The sequence below is a fragment of the Gouania willdenowi genome, chromosome 19 (assembly GCF_900634775.1).
Source record: "Gouania willdenowi chromosome 19, fGouWil2.1, whole genome shotgun sequence".
NCBI lineage: Eukaryota > Metazoa > Chordata > Actinopteri > Blenniiformes > Gobiesocidae > Gouania > Gouania willdenowi.
This window is the reverse complement of record NC_041062.1, coordinates 19,805,056-19,820,349: the sequence shown is the minus strand read 5'-3', so window position 1 is coordinate 19,820,349 and position 15,294 is coordinate 19,805,056. Positions and strand designations below refer to the sequence as shown.

The following is a 15,294-nucleotide window of genomic DNA, read 5'->3' as shown; positions in this document are numbered from 1 at the left end:
GTGTAACATTTAGATTTAATACTTAACATTTAGATTTTTAAAAAATGTATGTGATTTTTTTTGTTACTTTAGACCACATTTACAGCAACATTTGTGATATTCTTATGATTTCTTGTACAATTACAATGCCAATATTAAATCTAAATCTAAATGTTAAATAATAAATCCACATTGCCTAGTATGAATGTAGTGTGTGAGTGAGTGCTGGTGGTGGTAGGAGGGGCCGATGGCGCACTATGGCAGCCTTGCTTCTGTCAGTCTGCCCCAGGGCAGCTGTGGCTACTATAGTAGCTTACCACCACTACAGTAAGTGTGGCGTGAAAGAATAATGCCATGTAAAGCGTTTTGAGTCACCAAAATAAAGCGCTATATAAATCCAATGCAATATTATTATTATTATTATTATTATTATTATTATTATTATTATTATTATTATTGTTATTGTTATTATTATTATTGTTATTATCTCAAATGCTTAATTTTTTAATTTAAATTTAGATTGAAATATAACATTTGGATTTATATTCAAACACTTAACATTTAGATTTTAATAAAAAAAAAAAAAAATTACATTACCTTTGACCATATTTACAGCAAAAAATTGTGAAATTTGCTTTTGGCATGCAATGATAATGTCAATGTTAAATCTAAATCTAATTTTTAAATATTACATATAAATATAAATGCAAAATGTTAAATTTATTTCTTAAATGTACATCTTCAATGCTTAATTTTAACATTTCATTTAGATTTAACATTGACATTAATTATATTTTTGCTGTAACTCTGGTAAAAAATTACAATGTTAGTATAATATTCTATCATGTTTGTACAATACTATTGTCCATACAATATACGTATATTGTTCGTACAATAGAAGTTTAATGTTTGTACAATATAATATCACTTTTGTACTATATACTATATTGTTCGTACAGTGATGTAAAATATGTATTTATTTCCCTCTGGCAGCTCTACGCTAAGTTAAATATTATTTCATTGAAAACATTTGAAATGTGTTGAGGTAAATCATTGTTATTACATTTCTATGAGTGAGTAGTAACTATGACAACAGTAAAAAGGTCAACAACAGTGGACTCGTGTCAGCCTTATTTTCGAATAGATGAAAGGAAACAAAGTACGTGTTCGATCCGTATCAGCCTTATTTTCAAAACACATGAAAGCAAACAAAGTACGTGTTTTATCCGTGTGAGACCAGGCAGTGGATTGTTTCTGGCGTGAACGAGCAGAGAACATTGAGACACGGACAGTGTGAATTGAATGTGTACCCTTCCTTCAGCGGATCTGTAAGAGTAGCGATCAGTCCAAGTCAGCTTTGAGCACCGAGACGCATCTATAGCCGCCATAAGGTACTTTAACACACTCGGTCAACGTTGTTTACTTCTGACTGTACTATATTCATCATTTAGTGATGTAGTTTGAAGAAAAAAACATGGAAACTGTTGAAGAAACTGTGCCAGGACTAGCTGTTTGCTAACTGTTCAGCTAGCTACTCACGTCAAATCACGTCATATCAAATCTAAATGTTAAATATTAAATCTAAATGTTAAATATTCAATCTAAATCTTAAATGTTTTTTTTTTTACATTTAGATTTAGATTTAACGTTTAGAATCAAATGTAACATTTAGATTTAATACTTAACATTTAGATTTTTTAAAAAATGTATCTGATTTTTTTTGTTACTTTAGACCACATTTACAGCAACATTTGTGATATTCTTATGATTTCTTGTACAATTACAATGCCAATGTTAAATCTAAATCTAAATGTTAAATAATGAATCTAAAGGTAAATCTGAATGTTAAATGTGGGGGTGGCAGTTGATCCAGTGGTATCTGCCATTGTGTCCTTAGGCAAGACACTTTACCCACATTGCCTAGTATGAATGTAGTGTGTGAGTGAGTGCTGGTGGTGGTAGGAGGGGCCGATGGCGCACTATGGCAGCCTTGCTTCTGTCAGTCTGCCCCAGAGCAGCTGTGGCTACTATAGTAGCTTACCACCACTAAGTGTGGTGTGAAAGAATAATGCCATGTAAAGCGTTTTGAGTCACCAAAATAAAGCGCTATATAAATCCAATGCAATATTATTATTATTATTGTCTTAAATGCTTCATTTTTTAATTTAGATTTATATTGAAATATAACATTTGGATTTATATTTAAACACTTTACATTTAGATTTTAATAAAAAAAAAATTACATTACCTTTGACCATATTTACAGCAAAAAATTGTGATATTTGCTTTTGGCATGCAATGATAATGTCAATGTTAAATCTAAATCTAATTGTTAACTATTAAAAAAATATATAAATGCACGCGAGTGTTTCTATTCAGGTGGACCTCTATTTATCACACACTGAGATGAGAGCTGTAGTATATTCCTGCTGATGCTGTCAGCCTCACTGTAGCGTATGAATGAATGAACAAATGACTTCACTCGTCTGCACATACAGAGACATAGGCTTCATCAGCTGACTGTAGATCAGTCCATCAGATATGAATGAGGGCTTTAGCACCTGCTAAGATCTTAGTCAGAACAAAACCTGGTCCCGAGCAGGTTAGTTGTTCAGCCTAAGTTACCATGGTGATTTAGCTCCGTAAGACGTTAGCGAGCTTCGTAGGACAGCACACACTGATTAAATCCTGGAAGTTAGCGCGATAAGAGGTAATCTGGCTTCGTAGCATAACCGTTTAAGGTCTAGTACTGATGACAAAATTTAAAGTTTAGGCTTTTTTCAGTTTTTGAGAGGAGAATTTCAGAGTTTTAATAAAATAGAATATTTATTAAGTTCAAATTTAGCCATGAGGACTTTTTCTACTTCATCATATATATGCAGTATATTGATACGTTATATCAATGATGATAAAATGAAATATAATAAAATGATAAAATAATACACTAGTTTATTTAATCTTTTAAACAGCATACAGATACTATTTTGTTATTGTTTTTATAATTATAGTAAGGACTCTACTGTTTATGTTTTTTCTTTCGAAAATGTCTTTTTTCAGAATCCAATAATCAAGTGTTTGTTTTCCAAAAAGAAAGTCAACACAACATTTGTTCCTTTCCAAATTTGAATAGCAAGAGAAGTGTTTAGTAAACTTTTTTTTTTTTTTAAATTTTTTAGGAGAAAAACCAAAAACCAAAAACAAGAACCAATCTCCTGTGGAGGGTTTTGTTTCAGAAGAGGCCGTGATCTCTCCCAACGAAAAGTTAGAACTTCTCCAGGCAGAGCAGCGACTTAAGCAGGAGAGCATATACAGCCTTAAAAAGGTAAACTTCTTAGGGTGCTGCTCGGGTTGATGAATATTATTTAGACCAGGGGTTCTCAATCTTGGGGTCAGGAGACACTGGGAGGGGGTCAATTGGAGCTCATTTTTGCTTATTTTTCTGCAACTAAACTCAACTTGCCTTATTTTAACCTATTTTCATCACTTTTTCTTGTCATGTTTTTGCTCCATTTAATGCATTTTTGCTCCAAATTCTGTCACTTCGCCATAAAATATAAATGCCTTTTCTGCACTTTTTTATTTCTACTTTTAAGACATTTTTTGCACTGTTTCCAATGCTTTTAATAAATTATTTTTATCGATTCGTTGTTGCAGCTTTAGTAGTAACCGTAAATGCCGAGTGATGTCAGTCAATTGCCAGTATTTAAATTGAATATTTTATATTTTCTACGGTTTAGAAGTCTCTATACACCTGCACTCTTTGCAACATCACATATTTTATATATTTGCTGATGAAAACACTCTATGTTACAGGAGATGTTAAAACAGGAGATCCTGACTGAGATGCAGCCTCCGAGTGCAGAGCAGATTAACGGAGTCCGTGCTGCACTGGAGGCTGTTGTTCTGGAACACGGTATAAATGACCAGGATGTTGAGACGAGACAAAGTGTCGTCTCCGTCATGCAAGACTTCCTCATCTCCGTCCTGCCTGGTGAGATGCTTAGGAGTGACTCATCAGAAATTACTGTCAGCTTACTTTTCTCCCGTTATAATTCAGTGTCTTTTTCTCCGTAGAAATCCGACTCAGGCTCTATGGATCATCTCGCACTAAATTTGGATTTAAGGATTCAGACGTCAATATTGACATTCAGTATCCACCTCATGTGAGTGGTGCAATGTGAAATTGTGTCTATATACACATTTACTTTATTGTTTCTAAGCAAATGTATGTTGAAGAAGATCCAGATTTAATTTGAAGTAGGTTTACCTCTAATGGTAAGAAGAATAAGTGTGAAATGTAGGAATATAACACTTGAAACATCTGTTTTGTTATCTAATCAAATGGCAGCATTAACGTATATTTCACCATGTAATTTGCCTGTTTTATATTGTATTAATGTTGTGTAAAGGCTTTTAAATGGAATGTATTCACAGATGAACCTACCAGATGTACTTTTGTTGGTCAAGAACAGCCTCTCTGTGAGCGGTGAGTGACCTCCTAGTCAATATTTTGTTAATTATACATTATTTTACCATAAATTTAATGAAGAGCTTTACTTTCACTGAAAGTTCACACCAAATATGTCCTGTTTTTTTTTGTTCTTTTTTTCCCTACAGGACTCTTTGTGGATGTGGAGGGGGATTTTCATGCCACTGTGCCAGTGGTCGTCTGCAAAGACAAACAGAGGTTAGTATCTTCCAAGTGTCTGGCATATAGATATATTTCTTTCAAAATAATTTTTATTACACATTTTTGGCACTCAATGAACAAAGATTTCCACATTTGGTACAGTAATGATGTGCATAAAAACAACAAAAGAAGAGCTGATAATAATAACCGTAACAATGATAGTCGTTTTAGGAATAATAGCAACGATAGTGTTAAACTAAGCAAAGTAATAGATATTGTAATATTGGATATCCATAAGATTAAAAAGAAACACAAAATTAGTATTTTTCGCACACACTTATATATATATATATATATATATATATATATATATATATAGAGAGAGAGAGAGAGAGAGAGAGAGAGAGAGAGAGAGACATACACACACACACACACACCCATAGATATAAACACGTGTGGGGGGCGAAATTATTAGTTCATATATTTTAATCCTTAAGCCTTGGGTAACTTTCCATTGTGTGATTTTCATGTCTTCAACTTTGCTGGGTCAAACTGCCTTGTCAAAAGCCACCACCTTATCTCCCCAAAACAATAATCGCACAAGGACGCATAGGCACTCTGTGTGCGCACTCACATGCTCACACAGTCACATGTCACACACACACGCCATACACATTCATTCACACACACAAACACAAACGCACACTCCTCCGTCTCTATGACAACCGACAGATAACAGAACTGGTTGTTTAGACCCAAAAGAACAAACTGTCTTTCCTTTTTCACCCTCTGTCCTCACCTCCTCCCTCTGCCTCTATCTCAATCTCCTGGGGGGAGGAGGGAGGGGGACTGAGGGGAATATACGTATTGGATCAGAACTGTGTCTCACTCAATCATCGGACCTCCGGCCGGGACGGTCACTTCTTTTGTTCCATCTTGTACCTTTTTACTTAGCAATAGAATAAACTTTTTTATATAAAATCATCAATGCTTCTCCTGGACTCCATCATTCAACCAGAGCAATAAATCATGTCTCCAAATGAGGTCAACCGTAAATTCAGCCGTAACACACGAATACATGAATAAATAAAATGAACACAATTTTCCAAATACCTGTAAATTGAAAGTAAATAATACGTACGATAGACACCAATCAAAACATATTTATAAGACCAACCAAAACGACAAACCACCGTCTTCCTAGACTTAGAGTGTCTGGAATATTTGACATTTTGCTAGTAAATGTTGGGGCTCAGGTTTTTCATTTCAGAATCTCTTTATTTTAGGGTTTACCCATTTCCAACTTTTAAATAAAACAAGAGACGAAAAAAAAAAATTGCTTTCTTGGTTTCAACATGTGTTTTTTCTGTTTTCCACAATCACAGAAAATCGGAGGCTTTATAAATGACATAAATCAAAGCATTTAGAAGATGCTATTAAAACGTTATCATCCTACATGCAATTAGCAGTGATTAATTATGAATCTGTGTAATGTATGTTTTTGTACAGTGGTCTGGTGTGTAAAGTGAGTGCTGGGAATGAAAATGCATTCCAAACCAGCTGTTATCTCTCTGAGATGGTTCGTACGGAGCCTCTCCTCCTCCCACTGGTTCTGGGCTTCAGACGCTGGGCCAAGGTATGACTTTTCATTAAAAGTGATTCCAACATGTTTCTCTGTTTGCTTACATCACAATAATTCTTTTTGCAATTTAGATCTGTGACATTGATCGTGCGGAGGAAGGAGGCCTGGCCCCGTATATCTTTGCCCTGCTGGTGATTTACTTCCTACAGAAACGCAGAGTGTCTCTCCTGCCTACCTACCTCAACCAGGAGGTTGGTTTCTCATTTTTCCAACATGAAAATCAAATTTAATATACATGAATTTAAAATGCCCTCATCAGCTTGATCTAAATGACCTCTAATGAAACCCATTGATTGTCTTCAGATTAAGGTGTTTTCACTCAGCAGACTGTCAGACTTCAGTCTCACGCATGTGAAGGATGGATTCATACACTGGGCCTATACACCTTCCACCAATGGATCATCACAGATGACAGAGGGCAAGGTAATGATGGAGATGCATTTTTTTTTTTTACTTTATTCATGATACGATACAATACACTTATTTGTCTCCGTAGGGAAATTTAGAGGACCTAGAGAGATTAACATGCAGAAAATGAATAAAAATAAAATACAGCAAGATAAGAAAAACACATAAAATAGAAGGAATAAAAAGATAAGATTACATAACATAAAACTCCATGGCATTATTGCGCAGTCCGGCTACATTTTTAGGAGGCACCGTTCAAAACCCTGATTAGGTCGGAACAAAGGAATTTTTATAGAGTGTGAGTTTCCACTTCGGGGCTCTGTATCGCCTGCCAGACGGATGGAGTTCATACTCAGGGTAGATGATGAGAGGGGTCAGATAAAATGTGTTATGCTCGTCTGAGATTGCACTGTTCATACATGGACCACAGGGAGAGTTTTAAGTCTCTCCTACAGCCTTCATTTTGACCTCAACTGGACAGAGAGATTACCGTACCACGCTGGCATTTTGTCACGAATAATGCTTTCTAAAACAGCCTGATAAATCATAAACACGATTGACACCAAACACTCGTTAGTCTGCGTAAAAAATGCAACCTTTGTTGTAAACGGGAACACAAATTATTGACGTGTTTCCCAGTTAAATTTCTATAACCGTTTGTAGACAAAACAAAACAACAATTTATCGTGATGAAAGAATAAAAAGCGGGATACTAGTCGGTTTATACATAAATGGCTCAACAATTACTTTTCACTTACATACACAATCAATTTTTCCCAATTAGTGTAATATTTACTCATCTGGTTCCACGTTGGAAAGTTTTGTTTCCAACTGTATAAACTAAAAATAAATCATTTTAAAGTTAACATTTGTAGAGACAGTGACAATTTTTCAATTGTGGGAGAATCACTATCTTCATATGTTGTGTTTGTTCTCAGGTGCCACTGGCATTTCAGTCCCTACACCCACCAGTGGACGTTGGACTTCTCTGGATTGAGATGCTTCGCTTCTATTCACTTGAGTTCAACATTGCTGATAATGTAATAAGCGTGCGCACTGGTGTCGTGCTCTCTCAGTCCATGAAAGATTGGCCAAAGAGTCAAATCGCTGTGGAAGGTCAGTGGAATTTGACGCCAACCTTTTGGTGTGTGTGTGTGTGTGTGTTTTTTTTTGCATGTCCTGTACTCACTCCTCTGTCTGTGTCATTTTGTCTGTTTCAGATCCATTTTCTGTGAAGAGAAACGTAGCTCGCACCTTGAAGAACCAGCAAATGTACGACTACGTCATGCACTGCCTGAAAACCACATACATGTACTTTGGTTCTCCACTTCATGCTCACAATGTAGAGATGGGGAAAGGTCCCACTCAGCGGGCAAATGCTGGTGAAGATGTTTCAGGCCTGTTTGACTTTTACCTGCTCAGCCTCAAGCCTGAATTTGACCTGCTCAGCCTCAAGCCTGAATTCACAAGTCAGCCTGAAGCTTTAGAAAACGGGCCCGAAGACTCTGATTGTATCATTGAGGAGGAAGTTGAAGAATTCAGTGACTCCAACGATGATGTCGACAAAGGAGAACTGGATCAGGGTAGAAACTGTGTCTCAGAGGAGCAGGATGAGGTGCAGATTGAAGAGGTTTTCAGTGACGTGGGTCGAAGCCACTTGGACAGTTTCACCACGGAGGATGAAGAGGTTTTAATTGGGGATCAGGTTTCTGGGGAAGAGCTTTTGTCAGATGACGAGGGTCTAGATGTGGACACACCTGGCTCGTTGGATGAGGATGAGACACATCCTACAAACACATCAAATGAAAACAAAAACAAGAGCGGCAAACGAAGCAGATATGTTTATAAGTTCTCAAGACAGGCTTTCACTGCAGGAAAGGTAAACGCCACATCACGTCTCAGTGATTGGATGAAATTATTTTATAGGATCATAGATTATTTTACCTTTTCTTTATCATTTAGACACACATGGTGGTGTGCGGCTTGTGCAAATGTGATGGCCATCAGAAGAAAGACTGTCCTGATGATTTAAAGAACGGACAGCTCAACCCTTTTCCCTCCATGACTCCAAAGTTCCTCCAAATGATCAACAAAGTTTGTGAGCAGTGTTTCGGTGAGTATTTTTCTTCAAAGTCAGCTGCTCATAAATAAATGGATAAATGCTCAGCAACACCAAAAACATAACACTTCTCATTAAAACTCTTGTTTTGTTGACCAAAAATCAAATGATAAGTAAGCATTTTTGGAAATATGAACATTTAATTTGTGGCAAAGATTTGACCAAAGTGCTGAAATGGCAGAAAATTAGTGTATTTGTGATCATAATATTTATAAATTCTTTTGTTTAATTTTGTTTGTATTTAATTGTCATGTTGGACACAATCAGGTTTATTTTGGTAAAATGTTCTCATTTAATAAACGACCAGCAAACGGGTCCTTACATGAAACAAATACATTTTAAAAGGGTTAAACAATAAGTTTTTAGTTTAACTAAAAAGTATACTGTAAGTTAAAAAAATTAAATAAAATGATACTTGAAACACCTTTATCAGTAAGTTTTGTTTGTTTTGGCCAACAATTTGAGAATTATTTTATTTTACATTCTCTTCTTTTTAGCTGACTTTGCTCTTGTTGAGCATGAAGCCTATGTGCGTGAGTACATCCTTAAAGACCTTGAGACTTTCATCAGGAACCAGTTTCCAGGTAAGTTACACCAACACTTCCCTTCAGAACAATGAAGGCTTTTCAAACTAAAATGATCTACAAAACAAGAGTCTATAATTCTGGCTTTGTTTTTTGACAAACAGAGGCTAAACTACAGCTCTTTGGGTCTTCCAAAAATGGCTTTGGCTTCAGACAGAGTGACCTTGACATCTGTATGGTTCTGGAGGGGAAGGAAACTGTTAATGTGAGTTTGTAAAATCACCAACCAATTTTTAAAGAAAAGTTGAAGGGATATATGATTTTTAAGAGGCATTTAATCATGTTGGTGGAACCTAAAAATGTTTTCTTATGACAGGACGTTGACGTCATCATGAGGCTGGAGAGAATGCTGAGGAAATATTCAGGTAAAACAAAGCAGATGTAAAGAAAACACAGGACTGTATTATGCACACTTTGGTTCAGGGGCAGCTTTTCTGTCAGGTTTTTGTTTATATTATAAAATGTTCTAAATTCACAAATAGAAAGGTTTGCTTTCAACACTTGATTTTTAAGAAAATAAATCTGTTTCTGATAGTTGCTGTGTAGGGGTGTTGAAACAACTTGATAATTGATAAATTGCACATTTATCATTGATTATGAATCGATACATTTCTAAAGATCAATCATTTACATTTTACAGATTGTATTAAAAACAGGCGAGTCGTCCTTATTTGGATAATCAAACTGGAGTAGAGAGGAAATGGAGAAGTCAAATAATTCAGCTGCTGACTGATCCATTTTTGTTAATAATCAAAAATATAATCAGAATCAAAAAAGTTTTATTCGCCAAGTACAGTTTAAAAGATAATACAAGAAATCATACTTGGTGGATGGTGCAAAAAATAAAAAACAAACCAGAAACGCTATAATAATAATAAATATAAAAGATGGATATATTCAAGTACACGGAATTTACGACAAAATGATGCAAACAAACACACCGAAGCAGCCATACGCGGCGCCATCTTGAAGAGCTGATAATTATTATTAGTAGAAAAAAGGTTTTTAGTTAAATCAAAACTTTAATAATCAGAATTCAATCAGGAAATTAGGCTGATTAACCCCTACAGATGTGACATTTCTCTAAAATTGAAACAGTTTTGTTGTTACTTTGTTAATAAATGCAACAAATCTTACAAATGATTTTCACTAAACGTGTTTCCACATGTGTTTTTTTTTTTTATTAGAACTGGAGAACATAACAGCCATCACAACAGCTAAAGTGCCCATTCTGAAGTTCTGCCACGTGCAGAGTGGCTTAGAGGGAGACATCAGCCTTTACAACACACTGGTAGGACTTTTTTCCCTATGTCAATAAATACAAACCACTGGATTACACTTTGTCTTGTTTTTGGGTAAAGCCTTGTTCTCTTTTTCAGGCCCTTCACAACACACGTATGCTCGCCTCGTACGCTGCCATTGACAGAAGAGTCAAGGTTCTATGTTACGTCATGAAGGTGTTTGCCAAGGTCAGCATTGTCTTCAAAACCACGGCCAAGGCATTCAAATCAAATGGTGTTTCCTGTCCCTAAAGAGTAGTGTTATTGTGTTTGTTCTGTTACAGATGTGTGACATCGGGGAGGCTTCACGTGGAAGTCTTTCGTCCTATGCCTACACTCTCATGGTGCTGTTCTTCCTCCAACAGAGGAACCCTCCAGTTATCCCTGTGCTCCAGGAGGTGAAAATGACCTGCTTCTTAAAACAGAAAAACTCATAGAAAGTCAATGTTGCAGCTTTATCCAACAATTTTTGACTCCTCGCAATGATATAGAACAGTGGTGTCAAACTCGTTTTAGTTCAGGGGCCAAATACGTAGCATTTTGATCTCAAGTGGGCCACAGATTTTATTCGGTAAAACAAGTAATTCCAACATTATTGTTCCCTAGTTTGTTTGCATTTCTACGTATATGTAAAATATAAGAAACCAACAATATCCAAGCAATAAGTGATAAAAAATCCCAACAGAATCTTCACTTTAAATTTCCTAGATTTTTTGACCAATTTCTATTTAATTATGCGAAACAGTATCTAATATTTTGATTAAAAGTGATTTAATAGTATTTTCTTAACTCTCTCACTAGCAGATTCATCTAGGAGACATTTAGAAGTCAATTCTCTTATTTTTATCATTTGTTTCAGATCTATGATGGAGAGAAGAAGCCACAAGTCCTAGTTGATGGCTGGAATGTGTATTTCTTTGATGACCTAAAAAACCTTGTGAGTATTTAGTTTAGTGATTGGTAATAAGACATTGTCTCACTGTGTTTAGTTAACACACTGTTATTGATGATCACCTGCAGCCCAGTCGCTGGCCCATGTGTGGTAAGAACACTGAGACTGTGGGGGAGCTGTGGCTCGGCCTGCTTCGCTTCTACACTGAAGAATTTGACTTCAGGGAGCACATCGTGTGCGTGCGACAGCGAGCTCGTATCACCACCTTCAGAAAGCAGTGGTCGACCAAACCGATATGCATCGAAGGTCAGATTGTTTGGCTTGCATTGTTAAAGCTGCAATACGTAATATTTTTTTGATGTTTTTTGTTCAAAAATTCATAATCATCTTTGAGCATATTGTAATCCAAAGTGTTCTGAGTGGACAGTGAATCTCTTCTCCTTCTCCTGGCCCTGTAAATGCCAGCCAATCAGAGATCTTTTTACCAACAGGGCGATCCCATGAGCTGTTTTAAGCATTACTATTGGCTGTTTGCGATCTGAGAATAGGGACAGTTCCACTGCATTAAATTCAAGCGGAAGTCTCTAACATGGCCTTTAGCACAGCGGTTACACGGCAAAGCAAGAGGAAAAAGGAAGAGAAAAAGAATAAAGGCTCAAACGTGTGTAGGAGGAATGGCTGACTCCGTGGACGTCCCTCTGACTCGGTGTGTGTGGCAGGTATACCGAGTCAGAGAGAGCGTGTGATAACAAACGGGATAAATAGCTCGTAAAGCTAAAAGAAACATTATCTAAGGTGAAAATAACAGACACAATTCATCTGCAGTCTGGATGTGTGTGTGTCTGTTCTGATCAGCTGGGATCAGCTGCAGCTGCTGCTTGTGTGTGAGGAGTAGCTGTGACTCTGAGAATCTTACTGTTCTCACAGCATTGAGTGATACGTGCTTTCATGTTTCTAAAACATCAGAAAACTCTTGAATAACACAAGATAAAGTCCTTACCTTTGTTACTGGACTCTATGGAGAAAACAGTCGCAATGAGTTCTACAGTTGTGCATGTGCACACAGGCTTTCCCTAGAAGATCAGTGAGGTTCATTCAGGAGGAGAGGGGGGAGCATGGCGCGCCTCACGATTCTACAAACTGCAGCTTTAACGACACCTAGGAAAAAAATGGAACATTTATTGTATTTTCCGGGCTATAGAGCCGCATTCCAAGAATGTAGGCATTTTCCAAGAAAATGCACGTAAAAGCCGCATCGTTACATTGGCCGCGCTCTATTGGCTGATTAGAGTGTCTTTCAAACAACTCAGCCAATCAGAACGGGCAGGTAGGCGGGCTGTTATACTTTTGCCTGACAATAACGGAAATTTCTGTTTAATTCCGTATATTCTGATCAGTTTCACCTGATAAGTTTCCATCTCCACATGAAGTCTCCTCCTCACTGCTCCACGTTTGCATATCAGTCCATTTATAGCTTTTTATGGTCAGTTTTTACTGGATCCAGACTAATTCTCCGCTCCCTCTGTCCGTTCTTCTTACCGTGCACCATCGCCTCAGAAGTGTCAAGTCCTGGCTCTGAGTCAGTCAATCCTGTACAAACCTAATGTGGTGATTTGACTATTACAAACTGACTGATGTATCTTACATTTTAAACCCTATTGTACTTATTATACACTCTTCCCACCATAATTGCATACGCGCTAGCATCGCTCCCCGGTCGGGAAACTTCCATTTATTACCTATATTCGCTTTTTATTCAAGCAAATGTCTTTTTTTAGGCACAGAAAATAAAAACAAATTATCAACAGATGCATGACTTCTACAGTCACTCACTCACACGCAACTTCCCTCCACTTGGGCGTCGTCCTGCACACGGACCACGACGCATCCGTCCTGTTATTAAAGCTTTGAGTGCTTTCCCTTTTCCCACATTATTTGATGCTCATTTTTGAATGTTCAGTTCAGTGTTATTCAGTGGTTGTTAAGTTCAGTCATTCTGCTGTAGGGGTGACTGTCAGTAAATTTTAAACATAGTGTCCTATACACCAGAAAACATGGTACTTTAGTCCATCGATTGATGCAAAGCTAATAAATTGTTTATTCATCTTGTTTATGTTTCCCTTCACAGATCCATTTGACTTGAATCATAATTTGGGCGTTGGCGTATCGAGGAAAAGTAGGATTTATTTTTTCCCCTATTTATTTATTAATTTATTTATTTTGTTCTCATGTTCACGTGTTTTTCTTTTCTCCTTTCACTAGTGGCTAATTTCATCATGAAGGCTTTCATCAATGCCAGGAAGGTGTTTGGCACACCAGTCAAAAGCTTTCCTCCTGAGTACCCCAATCACATGGTTTGTAACCATTGTACAAGCACACTTTTAATGTCTGAAACTGTTTTTTAAATAGTTGTATGAATTCTGATCTCTGCATTCTTCTCAGGAGTATTTCTTGGATCCTCAACTTTTAACTGAAGGCGAATCTGCTCCCAACGATCGCTGCTGCCACATTTGTGGCCGGATTGGCCACTTCTTGAGGGAGTGTCCCCTGCGTAGAAAGTAGGACCACCACCTGGTGCAAATTTAAGTAAAAATTGATCATCTTGGTTGTTAAAAATTATTGGGGTTTTTTTCTATTTTTTTACTCAGCTCCTGGCAAAAAATGGACTCTGAAAAGAGATTTGAGCATTTTTGTTACGTGATGGATTCACCTGAGGGTGGAAACCAGGGTCAGTTCAGATTCAGGAATAAACACTGGAGGAAAAATGATGCAGTGGACACTCGATGCTGCTTCCTCTGTGGCTCAAATAACCACATCAAGAAGAACTGTGAGCTAAACAGAATCTTCCCAGGTTTGCACCAGCATTTACATTTAATACACACGCACACACACACTGTGACACTGGGATGTTTTCGTTTTTGCTCAGGTACTGCAAGGATAGAAAACTTTGCCTCTTCTCCAAAAATGAAATTCATTTTTGTTTATTTTTGTTTTCAAAGTGAACGGACCTGTGTTTTATTTGTTTATTGGATTATGTCATGGTTATGATCTCAGTACAGAGGTAAACTCAGTACGCGACACCAGCGTTTTTCAACCTTGGGGTTGCCTGAAATGTCTAATAACAATAAAATAAATGTAGTGGTTCCAGCTCATTCACATTCATCTTTCATCCCCACAACTCTGGATTTTACGCTTGCTGACCTCTTGTCCGACATGCGCCGTGTTGGTTAATCTATTAATTGTTATTTTACATGTGGTTCTAGGTCTCATTCTGTGGCTTTATCCTTCAATTTAAGATAATTTCTTTGCTAATAATATAGCATTTCATCAATCAGTTGACTGTTATTGGTCTTTTTTCATTATTTAACTTAGTTTGAGTAACTACTATAAAAGCAATTTCTTTCTGGTGTCTTTCAGGAAGCTTATACCACTGCAGTTTGGGTCAAAGATGGAACCCCATGGAATGAGCAGCTGCTGCGGGATTAAATCATGAGATTTTCCTCTTGCGAAGGCAGACAGGAAGCCAAAGTCATCATGAAAAGTCAAAAATCCCGCACTCCTCGACTTGAATTAAACTTGAATTAAAATTATCTACTTTGTTTTTGTTTTTTTTATTCACTCTGAAGTTTTTTTTAAACTTTCAAACAAAAACAAACAATCTTTCATCATACATCTACATCATGTATTTGTTTACACTTCTTTTGTTTAAAAAGGTGTGAAGCTTTCAGATGTGCTTTTGTGATGAAAGCTTCGTTTCCAT

At 36.8% G+C, this 15,294-nt stretch overlaps 1 protein-coding gene across 2 annotated transcripts; it reads left to right on the top strand.

Moving 5' to 3' along the window:
* Window positions 1-1,103: 1,103 nt before the first annotated feature.
* On the top strand, window positions 1,104-15,057 carry LOC114481289 (terminal uridylyltransferase 7-like). Of its 2 annotated transcripts, XM_028475985.1 has the most exons (25): window positions 1,104-1,370; window positions 3,156-3,301; window positions 3,793-3,970; window positions 4,054-4,142; window positions 4,414-4,465; window positions 4,597-4,666; window positions 6,119-6,245; window positions 6,323-6,442; window positions 6,555-6,674; window positions 7,598-7,775; window positions 7,880-8,538; window positions 8,622-8,772; window positions 9,276-9,362; window positions 9,467-9,567; window positions 9,679-9,727; window positions 10,550-10,653; window positions 10,742-10,831; window positions 10,927-11,040; window positions 11,502-11,579; window positions 11,663-11,840; window positions 13,663-13,710; window positions 13,797-13,888; window positions 13,977-14,092; window positions 14,183-14,385; window positions 14,952-15,057. In XM_028475985.1, the coding sequence occupies exons 3-25, from the start codon at window positions 3,796-3,798 to the stop codon at window positions 14,999-15,001; spliced, it is 3,051 nt and encodes a 1,016-aa protein (XP_028331786.1). In that variant the 5' UTR covers window positions 1,104-1,370; window positions 3,156-3,301; window positions 3,793-3,795; the 3' UTR covers window positions 15,002-15,057. The 2 variants fall into 2 exon arrangements, with proteins under 2 accessions (XP_028331786.1, XP_028331788.1); XM_028475987.1 differs by lacking the exons at window positions 9,467-9,567; window positions 9,679-9,727.
* The last annotated feature ends 237 nt before the right edge of the window (window positions 15,058-15,294 follow it).